Source organism: Acartia tonsa, chromosome 13 (assembly GCF_053477335.1).
Source record: "Acartia tonsa isolate MP-2025a chromosome 13, ASM5347733v1, whole genome shotgun sequence".
Classification (NCBI taxonomy): Eukaryota; Metazoa; Arthropoda; class Copepoda; order Calanoida; family Acartiidae; genus Acartia; species Acartia tonsa.
Window position 1 is genome coordinate 28,570,960 of NC_137272.1, and position 24,055 is coordinate 28,595,014.

The window sequence follows — 24,055 nt, forward strand, 5'->3', positions numbered from 1 at the left end:
TTAAACTAGCTTTTGCCTATACTGAAATTCACCCTATTATTTAACACAAGCCTCTAGTCCATGCGGGAAGCCTTATTCCTCTGCTAACCTAACCTAACCAAAATAATATCTGTTTCTGTCTTTTAGAATTCATTGCTGAAGAAATTTAACCTTAATGCTTTAGTTAATGCTAAAATAGAATATTTTGTGTAAAACAAAAACTATTAAACACTCTCTTTCCTTTTTTCTCTCTTTCTCTCTGAAATTTTCTCTGTGAGTGATAGCCTCTATAACCTATCATTTATAAAGACTCCTAAAATCGTGGCCTCCCCCCTCCAACAACCTCCTACACCCCCCATAAAATATCCTCTAATGGGGGGGGGGGGGTCTTTATGGGATAGAAGGAGGATAATCTCCCCCCCCCCTCTCTAACTCTACACACCTTTATCCTTCCTTTTTCATAGAGTTTACACCTAAGAAGAAGACTGACTATCTCGTATTCTCTACCTTATATTTGTGTGTGTGAGTCTGTCTGTCTGTGTGTGTGTGTGAAGTCTGTTTGTCAAATAGTCATAGGAAGCTGCCTTATAGAAAAAGAGAGAGAAAAAAGAGAAAAATAGAGAGAGTGGGAGAGAGAAAGACTCTGTGTAAAAGCTCTATGTATAAGAGTGTTTGTGTGTGTGTGTGTGTGTGTGTGTGTGTGTGTGTGTGTGTCTGTGTGTGTGTGTGTGTCTGTGTGTGTGAGTGTGTGTGTGTGTGTGTGTGTGTGTAAGAACTGAGTATATAGTGAATTGAAATTGTGTAGTGTGATTGTGCCCACATAGCACATATCATAACACACACACATACACACACACATAATATTAAAGGTGTATTTTAATATACATATTTCATATTATCATGCATATATATACATATATATGAAGCACTATATGCATATAATACCAAAGTTATTACTACTAATACTATAATGTTTACAAATATACCATTTTAATATATGTACTATTAATTTTAAAATTTATGCAAAAAAATTTTTTTTTTAAGGTGACAGCTCAAAAAATAAAATTTTTTTAACAAAAATAATCTAAAGATTTAAGTAAAAATGCTTTATTTATTAATTTTCAGGTTTAAAAAGTGACAAAAAAACATAAAACAAGTGACATTTGAGAAAAAGTGACAAAAAAATCTTTCAACATTTCAGCAAAAAATCGCCAAATTTTTTGACACAAAAATACCCGCGAAATTTGTGATGATGATAAACTTGGCATTGAATTAATGTCTATCAGTCTATCTATCTATCAATCCATTGCAGGGCCAACCAAATTATTTTTCCCCAAGGGGGGAAATTATTTGTCTAAGTTGCAGTCAATAATAACTGACTTAAAATACATGTAAAAGAAAATAATAAGTGAAGAAATAGTTTGAAAAGTGACTTAAGAATTTAATTACAAAATGTATCTAAGCAATAGTAATAGTGAAAAAGTTGTGTGAAATATCTAAAATGGTGAAATTGGAAAAAAACAAGAACGAGACAACGTAATGCATCCAAAGAAGCGAAAGCTCGACCTCACCAAGTATGGACTGGATGACAAAGGAATAGTGTTATTCATTATATTGAATATAGTGATTCATTTAATAGTTTTTTTTCGCGCATCGTATTATAAACAGCTTTCCGTGGATATAGAATGTACAATTGTAGCACCTCGGGGCTAAAAAACTGGCTTTAATCTTATGGTTGTACATTTTTATATTCGTAGAAAGCTGGATGCTACGATGCTAGACATAGTTTTTTCGTATGGATGAGAACCGGTTCTTATCCACCGGATCCTAATGAATACGAGAAATAAAGTCTATTATAAAATTAGGGTGTGTTCGTATGTCCTTATGGGGTCTTACTTTCAAGTTTAGTCTTAGTTCCCTTTCGATTAAGTATAATCTGGAAAGGATGGAATAATGGACTCGATATTACACTTGTACCCAAAGTACGTTTCTTATTTGTTGGCTGAAATACTTTTATTCCTTTTTTTATTTGTTGATTCAAAACTTGTAGTGTTTAAACTTTTCAACCAACAATCTTAATGTACAGAATGGGTAGTTTAATTAATCATCATGGGTAGTTTTTGAATTGTAGTAATTATTATCAAAACTGAGTTTATAAATCAGGAATATGAAGAATTATGTTATCATACTTTTTTCTTTGTTTGAGTTTATGATTGTCCTTGTTAATATTTGCCTCAAAGTGCCTGTTGAGCACAGTACACCCACCCCAGTATTTTTATATATATTCAAAATAAAGAGGGGAGGAGGGAAGGTAGTTTTTGTTTCGTTGTTACTTATTACTTTAGGGCAGGTTAAGGTTAAGGTTTTATTATGTACTGGGTAGGGTTTCAATAATCAACAGGTACTTTCAGGGAAAGCAACTTTATATCAAAGGTCTAATATAATGAATACCGATAAAGGAACGTCGGGTACGTCAACGCCAACCGTTGATTCAACAACGGCGGGAGGCTCGAGCGGCGGAAACAGCACGCCAACTCCGCCGAATAACGGCGGCCATGAGTCGAGGCCGGGAAGCTCTGCACAGGTATAGACATAGATAGATAGATAGAGACACTTGATTAGGTTGTATTAATTAAGTGTCCAAACTTCTCAGCCAATAATTCTAATAAGAAGAAAATTGGAATATATTTATCTAAATTTAGGGTACACATCATAACTTATTAAAGTTAGTAATAAAAATCAGGGCTCGGCAGTCGTGCGTAAGCCGCCTGTAAGCCTCAGTGAAATAGTATTTTTATAACTTTAAAATTGAGCTTGATGTCTAAACCTTTTCCTAAACAGACAATCCATCTTTTCAGAATTTCTTAATTTGCAAACAATTCAAATTAAAGGCTTAAAAATTAGTCCAAGGACATTTTTAGGGCTATGATTTTACATATCATGTTATGATAACATATTTTAATCTAATAACAGGATCTGTGTTGTACTGTTAGATCTCGCTAACCTCTGTGGAGATTCTCATAGATCCAGTGAATGTTCATAACTATTTTGGGGAAGGGTAAAACCACCCCTCTCAATTGAAATTGTTCCTATTTTTACATTTTCTCTTTTTAAAACTATAATTAAAAATGGGGAGAGGGGGCTAGAATCCACCCCCCCCCCCCTTTCAAGTGCCTCTAGAGGCCTATTGGGGGCGTAGCCGCTAGTATGAAATATTCTAATAATCCTGATATATTACATAAAACATTTATCATTTATGAATTAAATATCATGGAGAATAAACTGTAGACAAAATGTCTATACAAATCAGGGATCTTAAGGGATAAGACAGTGGACGTTAAAATGGCGTTGCTACAAAAGAACAACGCCTACAAAAGACCAACTCTACAAAAGACCAACGCCTACAAAAGACCAACACTACAAAAGACCAACGCCTACAAAAGACTAACAAATATATATAGTTATATAAACATCAAATAAAGGTCATGGCCGCAGCGCTCGGCCCCCTAGCCTATAACCTAAACTAACCTAATGTAAAAATTGTAAAAACAATATTAAAAATTGTAAAAACAATAATAAAAATTGTAAAAATCTACCAACCACTTTTTGTAAAATCCACGAAATTCTAAACCACCTATGTATTAACAGTTGAGGATATTTTTCTTAAATAAACGTCCTGGGGCTAACATAGGTTAGGTTAGGTTAGTTTATAGGCTAGGGGGCCGAGCGCCCGCGGCTAGGCAGGTCAGGTACACCATTTGCAGCTATAGACCTTCAAGCTCTACGATTTTTTGTAGGCGTTGGTCTTTTGTAGGCGTTGGTCTTTTGTAGTGTTGGTCTTTTGTAGGCGTTGGTCTTTTGTAGAACCGACTAGTTGGTCTTTTGTAGTCGTTAGTCTTTTGTAGAGTTGGTCTTTTGTAGCAACGCCGTTAAAATGACATACATAGCCAATGATTATAAACAAAATGATCCCTTCTGTAGATTAATAATGAAGTTTGGACACTAGTTTCAAATCAAATATTTAAAATTTAGTACCCAAAGTTTTTTAGCTAACAAATAAGATAACACTCTGGGTACCAGTGTAATTTACAGTTCCATGTCCTCTCTCTCCCTGATAAATATGTAAAAATTATAGTTTAGCTGTGCAAATAAATAAATACATACAAATGTAGTTTACAAATGTATTTTAGATGTAAATTTACATTTATAAAAGTACATGTCAAAATCCTTTTTTTAAATTTAGGTAAATATACTCCCTCTCCTTTGTTTTCATTTATTACATTTTGCTAAATGCATTCTTGTCCGTTGTATGGGCCTTTACACCTCCAAAAAAGAGGTCTCAAAATAAAATTTTTAGTAGTTATATCACTTTTTTTCTTCACATTTTTAATTTTTAGACAATGATTTCTTGACTTTCTATGTTCTTGTACACAATAGGACAGAAATATTTTTTTTCATTTAAAAAAATCTTTAGTTTTCATTCAAGTTTGTCTTGTTGAAATATTATTTCTAGCCCTGCATAACCATGTGGTTTAATAACTATTAGCGGCTTCGCCCCTAGCCTCTAGGGGCTTTGCCCCATGAGGTAGTTTATAAAAAAAATAAAAAATAAAAAAAATTCTACCCCCATACTTTCCCCCCATTTTTTTTGAGGGGGGGGATATTTCATTTTTGGGGAGGTTGGGGGTGTCCCACCTCCCAAGAAAATAGCTTAAAACCACCACAGGACCAATAGTTATATACCCTGAAGCGTAGAATCCGATCGGTTCTGTGGTTACCGAGATCTTAGGCTTCAGACGGACGGACGGACGGACAGACACACATCAAGCTACTTTGTATTATTGATTTTGGTCTTTCTTGAATCATAAAATATGACAAGTAGTAAAAAAAATTCTAAAATATCTGTCCTAGATATTTTAAGTGTTTGATATCCAATTCATCATCAGCATTGCATCGCACAATGATTCTCCAATCTTCCTGGGATTGGGCACGTTTGGAGGCATTACTGAAAGCCAAGATTTTGATTTTCTTATCTTTCAGTTCTCTGGAGTCCTCCAGGTTGTTCTTGGTTTACCTGGTTTTATCTTTTTCCTGGTTGACATCCAATTACTTTAACTTCATAGGACTCAAACTAAATCTTTTCCTTTTGTAATAAAAATAATTTTTATTTTCAGATGGCGCCAAACCCAGAGAAAACTGAGATTCAAACAACAGGTAAAAATATTTTTCCCGTATTGATTCGAAACCGATTAATATCCGCTGAATTAGAACCGGTTATCAGCCACTGAAAAGTTATGTCTAGCATCACATTTATCCAGTTTTCTACGAATATAAAAATGTACAATTATGATATTAAAACCAGTTCTTTTTAGGACCAAGATCCCGAAGGCACGGGCTAAAAACACTGGTTTTAATCTTATGATTGTACATTTTACATTCGTAGAAAAATTGATATAATACGGTGCTAGATATTTTTTTGGTATGGATGAGAACCGGTTCTAATCCATCGGATATTAATCGTTTTTTAGGAGTACTTAGGCGCGAAGTGTAATATTTTTTTAGGGGTTTCAAAGACATTTTTTATAGCGGTTAATACCCCCTTTTTAATGTGAAATCAGCTAGAAATCAATAAAGTAGAAGTCTAAATTGCCAATTTGTTTAATATCCAAAAGATATGCCTAATTATTTTAGGAATCAAGAAAATAATAATTGTTTCAACAGATAGGACAACTGACGGACAGCCCCTATTTATATAGTAGCTGCGTTTTACATGCATATTGATTATATATTATCAGCTGTTTTTAGTAGCAAAGCTACTCTATAATTCGAAATGTCCGTCCGTCCGTCCGTCTGAGACAGAAAGGGGGAAACGTGATTTTCTCGGCTCCTATAAAAGATAGTGAGCTTAAATTTTCAGGAATTAATTATGTTAACAGTCTTTAAATTTTCACCAAGTTTCATTAAGATTCGTCAGTTGGTTGGGGTGCTTGATCGATTCCTACATTTTAAAGTTTTCATGATTATCTCAACTCCTATTCAACATAGACTACTGAAATTTTCAGGGATTGAATACTTTCATATTCTGCATACTTTTATTAAGTTTTATCGAGATTTGCTTATTGGTTGGGGTGCTAGTTCGATTCCTAGATTTTTAGGTTTTCATGATTTTCTTTACTTCTATCTGAGATAGGCGGCTGATATTTTTAAGGATTAAATAAGTTCGCAATTTACTTATCCCCACAAAATTTCATTAAGATTTGCTAATTTGCTGAGGTGCTAGATCGATTCCTAGATTTTCACGTTATAAATCGTACAAGGTTTTGTGATTTTTTAGTTTAGTGTTTTTTATGAAAATGCAATAAAGTAAATTTTTTTCCGGATATCCATCCATAATTTTTGAGCTTCGCTACTTATGGATGTTGTCATCCTTGTTTTATATTATTTTTAGTATGTCCTTGAAACCGATTAATATCCGCTGGATTAGAACCGGTTCTCAGCAATACTTAAAAATTTTGATATTACAATATTACAGACAATTTTCCACGAATATTAAAATAAAAATAATAAAGTTTATACCAGTTTGTTTACGCGGGCCTTTGGCCCCACTGAGCTTACAAAGCTGGTTTTAATATTAAAATTTTCACTTTAATATCCGCGGAAAGCTGTCTATAATACGATGCGCTAAATAACTTTATTTTATGTGACTAATTGAAACAAAACATGTGTAGCTAAAAATTGACATTAGTACAATTTGGAAAATTTCTTTGTTTAAAAAAATAAATTCCTATATAATTGAGTAGAGTTTCTTTAGAGTGGTATTTTTATAAGACGAATCTTTTCTATAAGAAGTGTCTGACTTTTGTAATAATAATACCTAGGACCATAAGGTAAACTTTTATCTTTATGACCAAATCCAAAAAAAATTTACTGTATATTATATTTACTCAATTTTGCAACAAATTTGTTTATACTTACAAATTAATGTCCTGCCTATTAAGTTCTGATAGGCTAAAAGTGATATTATTCGTTTGTCCTTCATTCAAATTTTAGAGCTTCGCTTTTACGGATGTTTTCATCCTTGTTCGGAAGGATTTTACTTGAAAGTCATTTAAATTAACCACTGTTAAGCCAAAAGTCAAAATGAAATGTTTTTCTTAGATAAATTTGGCGTAGTATTTTGTCTTCTTTAATACATCATAAAAGTAGTTGTGTTTAGTGCTCTAGGAAAATAGGGATAGATGTCACCACTTTTGGCCTACCTATTCTATTGACGTCATAGTAGAGGGCAAGAGAAAGGGAAGGGGAAAGAAACCTACTAGAAAAGAGATTTGTTACAGGGTATTTCCTGACGTCAATACAATAGGTAGGCTAAAAGCAGTGACATCTATCCCCATTTTCCTAGGGCACTATAGACAGGTACTCATAAAATCATGTTTTTTTTTGACATATTCTGTAAAAGATAGCTCTAGTAACATAACTCTATTATAACGCCATGGAGTTAAAACATAAAAACAACTTTCTTTTATTTCTAGAGGACATTTTTATCTAATTTTTATTTTTATTTTGAAATATTTAAATCTTAAACAATGTAAATTACGCCTATGTAGTGTATCAATAACAGCTAAAAAAAAGGAAAAATTAAAAGTATTATCATTATAATTTTGGGGGAAAAGCACAGTAAAGGAAGATACAACGTTTTTAAACTTTAGCTTACAAACTTACTTAAAGACTGACATATTAGCTAATCATACATACAATAAACAAAATATAAAACATATATACGTTATAATAAACTAGTTGATTCCAACCCCCCCTCTCTAATTTAATCTAAATTTTTTTTTATCAAAAGCCATCCTCTTAAAAGCGTTATTTATCCGTAAGGAAGGTGTATTACCCCTCAAAAATAGCTGAAAACCTTGAGGTAACTTTATGTAATAAATTTGTTTACATACTGTAATGGGCAGAAAAAAGATAATGACTAAAAATTACATTATCCTAATTGAAAGGAAAAACAAGAGGTTTTTATAAAGTAAAAGTATCTGCGCCCTTAGCGTAAAGTTATCTATCGCATCGTATTACAGACAGATTTCCGCGGAAATTAAAATAAAATATTATAAGATTTAAACAAGTTTTGTTAGCACGGAGGTGGCGAATGCCCGATCAAACAGAACTGGTATTTTTATTTTAATATTCGTGGAAAATTGTCTGTAATACGATGCTGTACATGATTTTTCAGAATGGCTGAGAACCGGTTCTAATCCAACGGATATCAATCGGTTTCAAAGTCACAGTGGAAATATCTTTATTTACTTTAATCAAAGAAATTAGCTTACTTTTTGTTAAATTTTTCAATATCTCTGTTTTTCCATGAAAGGTCAATTTTGCGTAAAATTTGACACCTTGCCAAGGAACAGGTAGTAAACGAGGACATAATGGATATAATATTAGTGGATATTATGACAGAGGAAGTCAGTTTAGGTTGCTTATATTATCCTCATTTATTGGTCAGTACGTTCCTCTAAAAGAAGGGGAGGGGATGCGGTAAAAGGGGTGGATAGGGGGTATTGTTATATTAGACAGCTGGAATTATCATTTCATTAGAGAAGGTGAAAATCTGGTGCAATATCAAAATTATTATATATCGATTTAGGACATAAATATGTACCCTGAAGATATTTTTATGGCACAAAATCTTCTATATTATTTTAAATGTCCGTCTGTCAGAAACCTTTTTAAGGCAGAAATCTTATTTTTGAATTTCTCCCCTGACCAATGTGCATCCATTTTGTCCGTTTGCAATGAGATATTTGATTTCGAATTTGATTTACTAGGCTTATATATAAGATAGATGACTAAAAATATTGTTAAAGATTCCTCGTACAGTAGAGCTTTTTAGAAAATTAGATAATCAGCAAATCTTACTTAAAATCTAGAATTATCTGCAATAAATAGTTTAATGTAAATTACATTAACATCAAGATGCTCAATGATACAAAAATTTTATAAGGATGATAATATCAATTAAAGTTAAACAGACATGTTAACGAACAAAATAATATCAATCTGATCAATATTATCAATCGATGTTAATATGTTGTAAAAGTATCTAAAATCAAGTTTAATATGGACATACTTACATTTTAATACATACTTACAAAGATGCTAATTTAGGCTTCAGTTTAAGTTTTTTTTTACGTGCTTGAATCGACATAAAGAACTTAATACCAAGCCTTGTTAAAAAAAATGATGACAACATCAATAAAAGCAAAGCTCCGAAACGATAGAGTAAATTAAGATTAGCACTTGAAGAGTCTCCGTTTTTAGGGTTACAACATTGTATTTGGTTGCCCTAGGAATCCGTACATCAAAAACAGATGAATAGGAAAATTATATTACAATAATATTAAAATAATTTTTGTTTGAGTTTCTAAATCGTAAATACTATGACAGGAATAAAAATACCTAGTTTGAAATCAACAGAACAATTCTAACATGCCTAAATTAAAGATAAGATCCAAGCATTACGGATGGACAGACGAACGGACGGACCGACCCTATTCATAGAAAGGCTTTCAACAAACAACGCCTAAATACAGATAAATTTCTTAAAACTGATTATTTAAACAAAATGAAACCTAATAAGATAAAAGTGTTTTGTTTTTGTTACATTTCTTTCAATAATTTGTATATTTTAAGAATCCTGAAAACTTTCATTCTTAGAAATAGGGGGCATAAAAAATTTACAAATATTAGCTTGAGTCAAATGCGTTGCTTAGGTCTAAAGAACATAAAATACTTAACGCATCTTATAATGGATTTTCTCGTATTCATTCGAATCCGGTGGATAGGAACCGGTTCTCATCCATACGAAAAAACTATGTCTAGCATCGTATTATATCCAGTTTTCTACGAATATAGAAATGTACAATCATAAGATTAAAACCAGTTTTTTAGCCGGTGACTCCGGCACCTCGGGGCTAAAAAAACTAGTTTTAATCTTATAATTGTACATTCTATATCCGCGGAAAGCCGTTTATAATACGATACGAGAAATAACTATTTAAAAGATTAATACTTTAATAATATCAAAATATATTTCATGTATGTACGTGTGTATTAAAAATATGCATTTCCATTAAGATCTAGTAAACAGCTGCTAGTTTGATAATTTTAAAGGAAACTTAGTACTGGTCTCAGGCAGGTTTTAAGCTATAGGCCACGTATTTACCCCCCAAAAATATTTAAATGATTGCCCCTGATATAATTTAATTTACTGTTTATTACGATTAAATATTTTTTTATGATTACCATACATTGTTTGTGTGTTTTTAAAACTGTATGAAAGAAGTAGCTTCATTACAAAGAATATTGACTTCACCCTATAGTTCGCTCAGCGTAGGTCAAACATGCCGTGCGGGGGAATTTCCTGTGTGTGTGTTGTCGGTCAACTCTGTTACGTCACAGCCACCCCTTACCCTTCTCCTACAAAACCACCCCTTTTAATCCCAGTTTATCCTTCACCACCAACCGTACATATGTGACGTCACAAAGCTTTCTCTTTTTTTTTGTTTGGGCGCATTTTAACAATTTTAAGGAATTATACGCTGAACTGAAAATATAGTTTTAAGAATGAATTAAATGCCATTTTTCTATTAAATCAGTATAAACTCTCAAAAGTTTATAAAGTCTATTGAACCTATAATAATAGTGGTGTTATACTATTGACGTTTAACTTAGTAAAGTAACAGGATGTCTATCTGTTTGATTGCATCAAAAGATCTCGCTATCCATTGAACTATAATGGGTTTTGTTCACAGTGAAGCTTCTTACGGGCGAGTGGAATGTTGTTAACAATCCCCCCACCCCCTTTTTAAAAAAATAAACTTTATTTAACTTTTCCTTTTAAACTATAAAATTTAATCCAGAAGATCATCCACTACCACCTTCCCTCACGGGCCTAAGGGGCGTAGCTGCTAGTTAATCAATATAAAGCTATCTTAATAATGTAATATTAATGATAACTATAGCCTTACGTTGATATAATAACAGCACAAATAATAGGAGGGGAGATAGGCAGATTAATATTTAATATACAGCATTCTACTCTTTGGCATACAGTGTGATATTTATTTAATTCAAAGCTGTTCTATCATTAGGTTAGGTCGGTCTGCCAGTCCGCAAATTCGTCTGTAACGAATAGCTCTTACCGGTAACTTAAGCATGTTAGAATTGTCCCATTGATTTCAAACTTGGCATTGATGATTCTAGTTATAGTTAGGTACAACTGTATAATCATTACCAGAAAGTCCGTTTTTTACTATTCAACAAACATATAATTATCTAATCTTTAATTCTTGCAGAATAGATTTCTAGGACGATTAGACACTATATTATTGGCGATATATATCTATAATCAAATCCTTAATATTGGTAAATATTAAATGCGTTGATCGTATGTCTGTTGATATTTGAGTTTTGCTTTTATGGGTGTTGTCATCCTTGTATGAAAAATGTAAACAGGATCGAGCTAAAATTTTCCTGATGTTTAAAATACAATCTTCCTTATCAAATATCCAGACTAAATTTTATTAAAGCCAAACTTTTCTATAGTTAGTATAGTGGGTGCTTGTCTGTCTGTCCAAAATTCGTAAGGAAAAATGAGTTGTATTTGGCTGCTATTTAATATAATTGTCTATTTTTGTGAAGATTCTCAGGAAACAGCGTGTAGTGTCCATTAAAAAATGACATCATACAATACAATGATAGGCCAGTATACATTGTAATTGACCAATTATAAATTGCATATTGGCCTATCATTGGTTATTTCTATTGTATGACGTCATTTTGTAATACACTTTTCCATCCAATATGAGTTACTCAGCTGTTTAAAATTTTAAGCTGAATGATTATTTATAAAACTTACTTAGACCATCTGTCTACATGGCTTCGTTTTTATGTATGTTGTGATCCTTGTAAGAATATCAGACATCTTGAAACATGATATTTAGATACAAACATATAGATAAACTTTACTCTTCAAAGATAGATAATGCAAAACTAAGATAGCTAATGTGATAGATATTTAGACATAAAAATTTGTGAATTGACATTTAAGATTGTGGTATTATTGATGTAAAAAATTACATATCGTTTAAAAAATATATTTTTTTGGCCCTTAAAATTTTAATGTTCTCTTATGGTAATTAATGATAAAAATTTGATAATTAAATATTGAAAGTTTTTAATATTTTACGCCCCTAGTAGCCTCTAGAGGCCCATAAGTTCTTCTAAATAATAAAACAATTACTTTCAGGTAATCCAGGAGAATCTTCTGAAGGTAGACAACCTGGAGGCCACCAGGATCAGAGACAAATTGGAGGCCACCAGGATCAGAGACAGCCTGGAGGCCACCAGGATCAGAGACAACCTGGAGGACACCAGAATCAGAGACAACCTGGAGGCCACCAGGATCAGAGACAACCTAGAGGCCACCATGACCAGGAGTCCCAGATAAACAATAACAACAAGATAATGGATCTTTCAATCAATTGCTCTGCTCAAAACTCAAGGTATATAATGCAGGAAAAAGGGAAAATGCAACTTAAAAAAAAATTTGGTAGCATTAGATTGTACAAAAAGATGTTAAAAAAAACATACTGAAATTACATCTAGCGGTAAAAATATTTTCTTTGAATTAATCATTCCCTATCCTTATCTCAAATGGAATATTAACCAAAAGGTCAAACATAAAAAAAGATGGATATATGGTTGTAAGTCCAGTCAAATACCGTTTACAACCTGACCGATGACTTCATGTATTGGTATGTCAGAAATGCAAAGAAACGGAGATACGGAAAGTGTCATATACTACGCCATAAAAATACGTCTAAAATGGAAGGATGAGAGGAGACGTGGGAAAGGAAATACCTAAAAAAGAGATGGATTTAGACATATTTTTATGACGCCACACATGACACTTTCAATATCTCCCAAGAAACAAATTCCGAAACGTTCCTTTTCGGGAGGAAATGCGCGAAATTGTAAATGAGCCAATTAATCCGTATTTCGTCCAGAGCTGGATCTTTAAATCATTTTAGTAGTGAGCCAGATCGGGGTGAGCCGAATTTCAGCCAATCACAGCGCGGCATTTCATAAAATGCTGTGCTCTCATTGGTGGAAAGTTGGCTCACCCCGATCAGGCTCACCACTAAAATGATTTAAAGATCCAGCTTAGATGTAGAAGACACTGTATGGCATAAGATGCAATGAAATTGCCAGTAGGATTAATGCTTCATATTATATAGACCTTTAGACAAATGCTGTGCAGTTAAATGTTTGTAGCGCAGCTAATCTATAATTTACTATTTAGTGTTGAACAAGAAGCCATCAATTATTCTTCAGTAAAATCTACAAACAGAAATGTCTCCCAATCACCTAGGAACGATATATAAAATTTATGTATGAAAAGCAATTTTTTGTCATAAGTACTGAACCAATCCATATCTCCATATTAGGGGATGGTTCTAGTCTATTTTTTTCGATATTTAAATATTGGGATGGATCATGGCTATTTTTCTAGCCTCTCCCTAGCCCTTCCAACATTTTAAAAGGCGAATCTACTATTAAAGAAATATGATTTTTTCATTTTCTAATTTAAACTTTACATTTTATTATCTTTTAAGTTTTCTGATTAAAAAAAAAATGATTTTCATATATCTGTTTTGTGACAGGGCTGTATCTCAGTCCCCGCGGGGTGTGCCACAGTCGTCACCCTCCCCCTCACTCAGTTCTCCAGCTAATACATCCAGATCGTTTACCTCTCCAGGTATAGACAGACAGTTAGATAGATAGATCCATACAATGATAGTCGGATGAAAATCAAGGAGGGAAGGTTGGAAGGTTAATTACCTAAGTTCCCAAAGTTTTATAATAACATTATCTTTTTTGTTGACTTAACAATTTTGGGGACTTATTTTGATGGTTGATTAATTAAGTTAAGTGTTTAAACGTTTCAACCACTAAATGTTATATATAGAAGGTGTAATTTTTATATCATCAATGGGGACGTACATCAACTTATCGGTTATTGTCTTATCACTTTAAATCCCTGGGTGAAAATATAGATAGATAGAGAGTTTAAAAAGACAGATGGATAGGTAGATTGATAGACAGATAAACAGAGAGCCAGATAGACATGTAGACAGATTGACAAGCAGACAGATATTCAGATAGATATACCGATAGATATACAGAGAGATAGAAAGGCAGACATTTAGACAAATATTTAAATTTTCAGTTATATGAATGAATTCTTTCAATAGGGATAATAATAGGGATAACTTATGTACACATCTTCTTTAATTATATTCATTTATGTCAAAGATAGGTATTCCTATTTGAGAGATAATAAGTGCACCTAATTTTTTTAGTACCAAAAGCTAAAGAATAAAATATATGACTAACAAGAAAAAATAAGTATTTTAAAAAAGGTTTTGTGATTATTTCATATATTTTAGGCATAAATGTGAAATCTAACTTTTCAAGTCCTGTACTAAGTAAGGCCTATGATCAACCACCTGTATCAGGTAAACAGATAGATAGATAGACAGATATATAGATAGATAGAAAAATAGATAGATAGATAAATAAATAGATAGATAGATGCACCGATTTTTCCTTGACGAAAATTTGGATAACCCTCTACATTTTTTGACACCCCCCTAAACCAACATCGAGAGGGTTGTCGACTTAGGGAAGTGTGGTGGACTTTGGGCTGTTATTAAAGTTTTAAAATATTTCTTACTCGCTGGTTTAACAACTTTGGGGACTTTTGATTGTTTGGTTCATTAAGTTCAGTGTCCAATCGTTTTAATTACAAATTGTGATCTACAAAAGGGGTATTTTGTGTATCATAATTGGGGATGTACATCAATTTATCGGCCAAAGGTCTTATCCAATTAGATCCCAGGTGGTTAAATACTTTTTTAAAATTCTGTTTATTTTTTTTATAAAAGGTTTATGGAGCAACCAAACACAACAGCATATTTATACATCCAGAATTCATAGTCCAGCTAATAGTAAATCAGGTGAGCATCTATCCATATTTATACATCCAGAATTCATAGTCCAGCGAATAGTAAATCAGGTGAGCATCTATCCATATTTATACATCCAGAATTCATAGTCCAGCTAATAATAAATCAGGTGACCATATATCCATATTTATACATCCAGAATTCATAGTCCAGCTAATAGTAAATCAGGTTAGCATCTATCCATATTTATACATCCAGAATTCATAGTCCAGCTAATAGTAAATCAGGTGAGCATCTATCCATATTTATACATCCAGAATTCATAGTCCAGCTAATAGTAAATCAGGTGAGCATCTATCCATATTTATACATCCAGAATTCATAGTCCAGCTAATAGTAAATCAGGTGAGCATCTATCCATATTTATACATCCAGAATTCATAGTCCAGCTAATAGTAAATCAGGTAAGCATATATCCATATTTATACATCCAGAATTCATAGTCCAGCTAATAGTAAATCAGGTGAGCATATATCCATATTTATACATCCAGAATTCATAGTCCAGCTAATAGTAAATCAGGTAAGCATATATCCATATTTATACATCCAGAATTCATAGTCCAGCTAATAGTAAATCAGGTGAGCATATATCCATATTTATACATCCAGAATTCATAGTCCAGCTAATAGTAAATCAGGTAAGCATATATCCATATTTATACATCCAGAATTCATAGTCCAGCTAATAGTAAATCAGGTGAGCATATATCCATATTTATACATCCAGAATTCATAGTCCAGCTAATAGTAAATCAGGTGAGCATCTATCCATATTTATACATCCAGAATTCATAGTCCAGCTAATAATAAATCAGGTGAGCATATATCCATATTAATACATCCAGAATTCATAGTCCAGCTAATAGTAAATCAGGTGAGAATATATCCATATTAATACATCCAAAATTCATAGTCCAGCTAATAGTAAATCAGTATATCTATTTATCTATCGTTCTTGGTATCTCTTTTTCTATCTGTATAACTGTTTATCTATCGTTTTTGTAACTAACTTTCTATCTATATATCATACTAGCGGCTACGCCCCTAGAGGCCTCTAGTGGCACTTTAAATGTTGTTGTTTGTTAAAGGTTATTTTTAATGTACGATACCACCTTATTTGACGTTGAAGTCTCCCCTAAATTTAATTTTTTTTTTGATTTTTTTGTCATTTCTCTTGGGAGGGTGGTTGTACCCCCCCCCCCCCAAAAAATAGTTATAAACCTTCCCGGGACTTATGAGAAGCTACCCTGTTAAGGAGAACCCGATCGGTTCAGCGGTTAGCGAGATCCTTCGGTACACACAGACAGACACACAGACAGACAGACACACAGACAGACAAACATCCTGTTACTTTAGTATAAGGATTTATCATTCTATGTTATGACTATTTATATATCTTTCATTTCTTTATGTATATGGCTATCTCAATGCCTTTTTTTCTTCTAAAAATCTGTTGTATTTTGTATAATTGTCTATCTTTCTTTCAATTCTCTTCTATTTCTATTCATTTGTTTGTTTTTACTTAGTTTTCTATGTCTATCCTTTTTTCTATCCATTCATCCATCTAAACTAGATATAAATAAAACTAACCACTTTTTTTTGTGTTAGATCTTTTTATCTCTCAAATCTATTCTATTTTTTAAAAAAATATATCTTTTTTTAGTCGCTATAGCAAGTAGCAGTCGAGCATCTTTGATATCCCCTGGCGGCAGCGGCTCTTCTGGCAGCACACATGTGTCACCCCAGGAAGCTGTGGCTGCTATGAGTTCGAGAGCAGCACTTGTTTCGCCAGGTAAGATTAATCAAATAATTTAAAATTACAGGCATGTTTAATTGTCTGAATATCTTTGTAAAATAAAAGTTCATATAAAGTATTTAGATTGTCCTTAATTTTTGTTTTTGGAAGGGGGAACGAGTTAGTTGTTTTCCTATGCTTAACCCTTGCGGGGCTACCTAGTAACCAATATAACCTAACCTAACCTACAGCACCATCCTCTTACACTTTTATTTAAATCTATATAATTTATTGTAGGAGTTAGCAGTCAAAGAGTAGCTCTTGTGTCACCCGGTGGTTTAAGCAGCAGTCGAGCAGCTCTTATCTCTCCAGGTAAGATTTACCTTAGATAATTCCAATGATACAAATTATCTAAAACATGGTACTATATACAGTTGTTTGGTTTGGCGCATTTTAAACTGAGATTCGAACCTATTACCTACCGATGAGATAATAAATGCTAAATAATGACAAGTATTAAATTTTGTTAATTTATTGTTTAGGAGGGTCAATGACAACCAGTAAGACGACATTTATTACCACCAGCAGCGTCAACAGAACTGTCATGAGTCCAGCTAATATTCAATATAGCAGGATATACACTCCAGGTATAGACAGATAGATAGTTATGAGTCCAGCTAATATTCAATATAGCAGGATATACACTCCAGGTATAGATAGATAGTTATGAGTCCAGCTAATATTCAATATAGCAGGATATACACTCCAGGTATAGATAGATAAATAGTTATGAGTCCAACTAATATTCAATATAGCAGGATATACACTCCAGGTATAGATAGATAGTTATGAGTCCAGCTAATATTCAATATAGCAGGATATACACTCCAGGTATAGGGTTAGAATACTCCAGGTATAGATAGTTAGATACAAACACAGAAAGATAAATATATAAATATAAAATCTTATAAATGAGGTACTTATTACTTATGTTTATTTTTATCCAAAATAACAAACCTGGAATTCTTCTGTAAAAAATCCTTAAATCAAAAACATTTCTTAAATTTTGTAGGTATAGTTCCATCAACGTCAGCTTTTCCACCTGTAAGTCCAGTCCTGTCGAAGGGAGGAGCCAAACAGAATGGCAGACCAGTGTTTAAACAGGTAAAATACTTTTTTATTTAGTCTTTAATGCAAATGTATGTTTTTAGGTCTAAAGTTATTTGTTAAAACGATTATGATTATTGAGAAAGTGTATATAATTCTCTTATTTAGGTATTGATCCTAAAAAAAAGTTCTATCATTAAATGAAAGTAAGTGCATGATCTGATATGATAATCCTTTTTATCGTAGCTTTTTAGGTCAAGGGATGATTTATTTCTATTTTTGAGATGATACACAAACCTTGAAATAATTTAAAACTCTTTGAGATAATTTTTAAAAACACTTTATATGTTAAAATGACGAAGCCCAAGCTTTCCCACTGTGAGGAAGACGATTCCTATATGACGTCATATAAAGGGAAAAGAAAAAGGGAAGGGGAAAAGAAATCGTCTTCCTCACAGTGGGACAGATTGGGCATCGTCGTTAAAATTTGAGGTGGTAGATCGACCCCCCCCCCACCCCACACACACACACCCTGCCTTAAAGGGTGCTTCTTATCAACCAAAAGTTATAAAACTGCTCTTCTATATTAACGAAAAAAATAAACCAATCAACCGACATGAATGACTTAAAGATTTTTCTACTAAAGCTGCATATTCAAAATATTATATAATTGTGATATTGTAATATTTATAAAATTTAGGAAGTTGATTCTAATCAAACAGTGACAGTTTATCCTATGTTAACTGATTCTATGCTTCAGGTTAGATAAATGGATAGATAGATTATGATTAAGACAAATCGTTGAATAGATTAGATAGGTTTTAGAATAGATTATTGAAAAGCATAGATATCATATACGATTTTCTTACCCCCTTCAATTCAAGGAATGTGTGTGACTTTTTTAACTTGACACCCTCCTGGATGTTTTAAGGGAGTGTATCAAGGGGGAGGGGGTGTATTAGATCCTTGTCAAGGTGGGTGTAACCACCCCCATTCTAATTTAATCTTTCACTCTAGGGCCCCTCTGTAAGTTATCTGATGGACAAAGATAAAATTGTGGCTGTCTCCACTGCAGATCATAAGGTAAAACTTTGATTTAGTGACCTTTGTCTTTGTGTCCTAACTCCTTATTTTTTCTTGATTAAACATTTTGATGACTCGTGAATATTTGATATTTATATTATAGTACAATTAACCTAGTTTTTTTTTTAAATTTAGTTAAAATTTCTTGCTTTTCTGACACTTTTTCTTATCATTTATTTGTTTGTATTGAAAAAAACCCTATAATGAAATGTTTACATTTAATTTTCATCAAAAATTAGTTACGTACATGTTTTTAAGTTTTATCTCAGTCTCTATTTATGGTATTTCTGTCAGTCTGTCCTCCTGTTTATTTTTTTTGTATGTTAGTAAAAAAATAACTTTTTTTTATTGGTGGATTTAAAAACACCCTTAAAATTTTGAACAATTTTCACGACTTCATTGTCCATCTTAAACAAGTTTTATAGTTAAAATTCGTGGCGGTTTCCCTAAAAGTGCCAGTAGAGAACAGAACCCCTCTACTCTTATTTTTAAATAAATTAATATAATGGGTGGGATTAAAACTTGGGTACTGAGTAGCCCTAACTTTAATTTAAAAATTATTGAGGGGGAAGGGGGCACTAGGAGAGAAAGCACCAAATTTACCTTTATATTAAGGTTCAGAAGCTTGAAATAGTGAGCAGTGGTAAACAATCAGAACAGCCAGGTATAGTCATCAAATTACTCTTTTAAATTAAAACACGTCCTCTCATTCAGTGGCTTAAAACCTTTTGGAATTTTGTTCAATCTAGATTGGGTTTTACAAATTTCCACAAATGACTTTGATGTATAGCTGAAATTTTTTTTGTTTATTTGGATAATTATTATTTATCTTTAATTTTTAGGTATGTAATTGTTTATACATAAAAATTCATCAATACATCAAATCATGCGTTCATCTATTTATCTATGCGTTTTTTCGTCTATCTATCTTTTTGTCTATCTATCCAACCTTATATTCTTTGTATATCCATCCATCTATTCGTCCATCTAATCGTCTATCTATAGCTTTGTCCATCCATCCATTTATCCATTCATAATTCTATCCATCCACCCATCCATCTATATCTATCTATCTATCCAGGTATGGTTGGACTAAACCTCTCCTGCAAGCCTCCAGCAAACATTAAACCTGGCGTTGATCTCAAAGACTGGATTGGCCATAAGGTCAGTATTTTTAAATAATGGATTTAAAATTTAATATTTTAAGTATTATTCATAATCATTAGACTGAAAAATCATCGCATTACAGACAATTTTCAATAAATAAGAAATTGTAATATCAAACCCTGTTTTATTGGCCCGGTCATTCGTGTAACTGGACGAAGTGTTTCAAAAATCAGCCATTTGACGTCATAAAAATGAGGGATTATCAATCTCTTTTTTTAGGGGTTTTCTTTCCCACTTATCTTCTCATCTCCCTCATTTTATAGAGTCACATGGCTGATTTGTGAGCTTCTTTGTCCAGTTACGGCATCCGTTACCTTTTGGGCCAAGAAAGCTGTAATAAATCTTGTAATTTTCCATATTGTTATCCGCCGAAATTTTCTATAATAATATCTGTATTTTATGTTGGGTTAAGTAAAGGTAAGGAGAGTCGCACAGAGTTAATGTCCCGCAGGGTTGGTGCTTTCCTACCCTTGCTCAAATAGACTGAATGTCTAACTGTTTGTTTTTGTAGGTTCTGGTGCGAAGTGGTAAGGAGTATAGGCCTGGTAAAATTATTGACACAGTCAATGATTCAGATGTCGTCGTTCTTATGGATCCTGGACAAGAAACTGTTCTTTATAGGTACTACACAGAAATAGTATAAATGAATAGCTGGTTTATGAGATAGAAAGTAAGATTGAAAGATACTGTAAAATATCAAAATGTATTAATATATCTATTTTTGTCTTTTATTTTTGTATTTTACATAATAAAGAAGTTGCTTCGCATCCAACCTCTAGGGAATAACTGGGATATGTAAGAAAGATAGCCTAAAACAACCATGAAACATTTACAAAGCTTTCCTAAAAAGTACCTTCAGACAAAAAACCTTACTACTTTATATTATAAGATTTTTCTATGGACAAAATCATTCTTATTGACAAATATGTTTAATTATAGGAAAGTGGTTAGAAGAAGGGAAGGATTGGATGATGTCATCAGTGATGCTGTTCCTTTAACATCCCAGGTATAAATATATAGATATAGATAGACAGATAGATAAATAAATAGATAGATAGACAGATAGATAAATAAATAGATAGATAGACAGATAGATAAGAAGAGGGGAAGAATTGGATGATGTCATCAGTGATGCTGTTCCTTTAACATCCCAGGTATAGATATATAGATAGAAGGTAGATAGATAGATAGACAGATATAGCTTAATAAATAGATAGAGATAAGAAGAGGGGAAGGATTGGATGATGTCATCAGTGATGCTGTTCCTTTAACATCCCAGGTATACATATATAGATAGATAAGAAGAGGAGAAGGATTGGATGATGTCACCAGTGATGCTGTTTCTTTAACTTCCCTGGTATACATAGATAGATAGATAAGAAGAGGGGAAGGATTGGATGATGTCATCAGTGATGCTGTTCCTTTAACTTCCCAGGTATACATAGATAGATAGATAAGAAGAGGGGAAGGATTGGATGTTGTCATCAGTGATGCTGTTCCTTTAACATCCCAGGTATAGATATATAGATAGAAGGTAGATAGATAGATAGACAGATATAGCTTAATAAATAGATAGAGATAAGAAGAGGGGAAGGATTGGATGATGTCATCAGTGATGCTGTTCCTTTAACATCCCAGGTATACATATATAGATAGATAAGAAGAGGAGAAGGATTGGATGATGTCATCAGTGATGCTGTTTCTTTAACTTCCCAGGTATACATAGATAGATAGATAAGAAGAGGGGAAGGATTGGATGATGTCATCAGTGATGCTGTTCCTTTAACATCCTAGGTATCCATAGAATTAGATTGATAGATAGATAGATATTGATAGACAGATCAGGTAAGGATAGATAAATAGATAGACAGATAGTATAGACAGACAAACAGACAGACAGAAAGACTAGCTTAGAACCTAAACAACATAAAATACATAACGGTGTTTAATCAATTTTTTAATTAAGCAAGACATAAAAAAGTTTTTGAATTTAATTATTGCTTTTTGTAGGTTACTATTGGCTCAAAGCTGTGTGTCCGGCTGCCACGCGTCCAACAAAGCAACCAAACTGATGTTTTTGTGGAGGGACTGGTTTATGAGATTTCTAAACATCCACTACAGTTTCTTATCAAAATAGGTATAAGCTTTTTTGCTGTTTTTTAGAGTAGCAAATCTTAGTGATTGTCTATTGGTTTTTAGTAGCGAAGCTATTCTATAATTAGCCTGTCTGTCCGTCTGTATGGAACGGAATGAGAAAAACGTTAATTTTTCGGCTGGTATTCAAGATTTTCAGCTGAAATTATTTGTATAGATTCCCTTTATCAATGAGCATTCTAAATTTAATATCTGTCAATCTAACAAATTATCTATTAACAAATATATCTATCTATTAAACTTTAAAGCCGACCCATCTTTCATCTATCTATCTATTCATCTGTCTTACCCGTGACCGAGGCTCAACACGTAGCGCATCCGTTCGTCGTCGGGAATGTGTTAGGTTCAAATCTCTAGTTCTTATTGCTGTTATATGAGGAGCGCGATATTAATAGTTAGAGTATAAAGAATGCCTTGGCCCAAAGAGGCGCAACTCATTGCCATGCATAGTTAGGACTTCCAGACAAAGGTCCTGCAATCAAAGAGTTGGTTGTCTGATGGGTGTTACTTAACCTAATTCCCCGGGTGTTTGGACAGAAGAGGAGAGATTTGGCTTCCCTTAGTTATCCTGGGTAGTTGAACCTGACATTAGAGCCTTAACCGTATGAGGTAATTAATCCATCTATCTGTATAGGAGACAGAGAAGAAAAAGTATGGATGACCCGACCTTCTTTAAGATTACTGCAACCACCTTGGATAGAAGAATTAGACACTCTACAGGAAAATATTTCATTTATTATTAACCAAACGGTATTTAATTGGCTTTCAAATAAAATTTTTTTTATTCCCACTTTATTCAACTAGAAAAAACTATCAATATTTCCTAAAACAATTCTTATTCTACAAATATTGTCAAGCACTAAAAAACCTCCCTTTTTGTTGAAAAAATATAAATATAAGGGGGGACCGGAGAGGAATAGGTTTTGTCACTATGCCTAATCCCTGCGGGGGCGTTAACCCTGCGCTACAATAACCCAGCGGGGCTATTAATTACCCAACCAAACCTGTGTTAAAGTAATAAATTTACAATCGAAAACTGCCCTCCCCCTTTTTTACAATTAAAAAATAAATGAAGTATTGTTTTGTACAGGATTACCCCATGGACGAAGCAGGGCATGCCTTCCTGGAACCAAAATTAGAGGTATGATATATTTAAGCTGAATCAAATTGTAAAAAAAAACAATTGCATCTTGAAATCTCAAATATTATCAATAAAGTAAAAGTTATCAATGTTATTTTAGTAATAACTACATAAATGCCAGCTTATACCAATAACGAAATTAAATTAATTCTTAAAAAACCAAAAAACCTTTCAGCTGTCGTTGGGGGGCAACATATAGTAAAATTGATGACCTCTCAATTTGCCCCACAAAAATTGTTTAAAATTCATTTCACTTGTTGGTTATACCTTATAACTGCAAAAATGCTCATGCTCAACCAATTAATAACATCAAGTGTTATTTTAAAGTCAAGATCCCAAAGTTACCAATTAACTCCTAAGATCCTCAAACAAATCATTTATTTTACTCTGTTGTCACAACTATAAAAGAACTTAATCATCAATTACATGTTCAAAAGATTTTATGAATCAGAGCCTCAAATTTATATCCACAGCACAAAAATCTCTATTATTTCTACATTGACGTTGCTATCTAACTAGAAAGAAGATGAGTCTATCTATCTGTCTATCTAGATATCTATCTATCTATCTAGGATATAAAAGGAGAGGATGG

At 32.8% G+C, this 24,055-nt stretch overlaps 1 protein-coding gene across 2 annotated transcripts in view; it reads left to right on the forward strand.

The window, feature by feature from the left end:
* The first annotated feature begins 786 nt into the window (after window positions 1-786).
* Window positions 787-24,055, forward strand: part of LOC145304554 (uncharacterized) — a 51,392-nt gene continuing 28,123 nt past the window's right edge. Inside the window, exons 1-21 of one of the 2 annotated variants that reach the window (XM_080146464.1) lie at window positions 787-1,569; window positions 2,435-2,563; window positions 5,154-5,193; window positions 12,293-12,548; window positions 13,349-13,415; window positions 13,708-13,804; window positions 14,496-14,564; window positions 14,994-15,065; window positions 16,740-16,868; window positions 17,109-17,183; window positions 17,354-17,458; window positions 17,884-17,975; window positions 18,619-18,678; window positions 18,936-19,001; window positions 19,617-19,665; window positions 20,083-20,165; window positions 20,680-20,789; window positions 21,108-21,174; window positions 22,179-22,305; window positions 22,957-23,037; window positions 23,408-23,463. In XM_080146464.1, coding sequence (XP_080002590.1) covers window positions 1,519-1,569; window positions 2,435-2,563; window positions 5,154-5,193; window positions 12,293-12,548; window positions 13,349-13,415; window positions 13,708-13,804; window positions 14,496-14,564; window positions 14,994-15,065; window positions 16,740-16,868; window positions 17,109-17,183; window positions 17,354-17,458; window positions 17,884-17,975; window positions 18,619-18,678; window positions 18,936-19,001; window positions 19,617-19,665; window positions 20,083-20,165; window positions 20,680-20,789; window positions 21,108-21,174; window positions 22,179-22,305; window positions 22,957-23,037; window positions 23,408-23,463 — 1,881 coding nt within the window. In that variant the 5' untranslated portion in view covers window positions 787-1,518. Of the gene's footprint in view, window positions 1,570-2,431; window positions 2,564-5,153; window positions 5,194-12,292; window positions 12,549-13,348; window positions 13,416-13,707; window positions 13,805-14,495; window positions 14,565-14,993; window positions 15,066-16,739; window positions 16,869-17,108; window positions 17,184-17,353; window positions 17,459-17,883; window positions 17,976-18,618; window positions 18,679-18,935; window positions 19,002-19,616; window positions 19,666-20,082; window positions 20,166-20,679; window positions 20,790-21,107; window positions 21,175-22,178; window positions 22,306-22,956; window positions 23,038-23,407; window positions 23,464-24,055 lie in introns of both variants that reach the window. The other variant, XM_080146465.1, reaches the window with a different exon arrangement.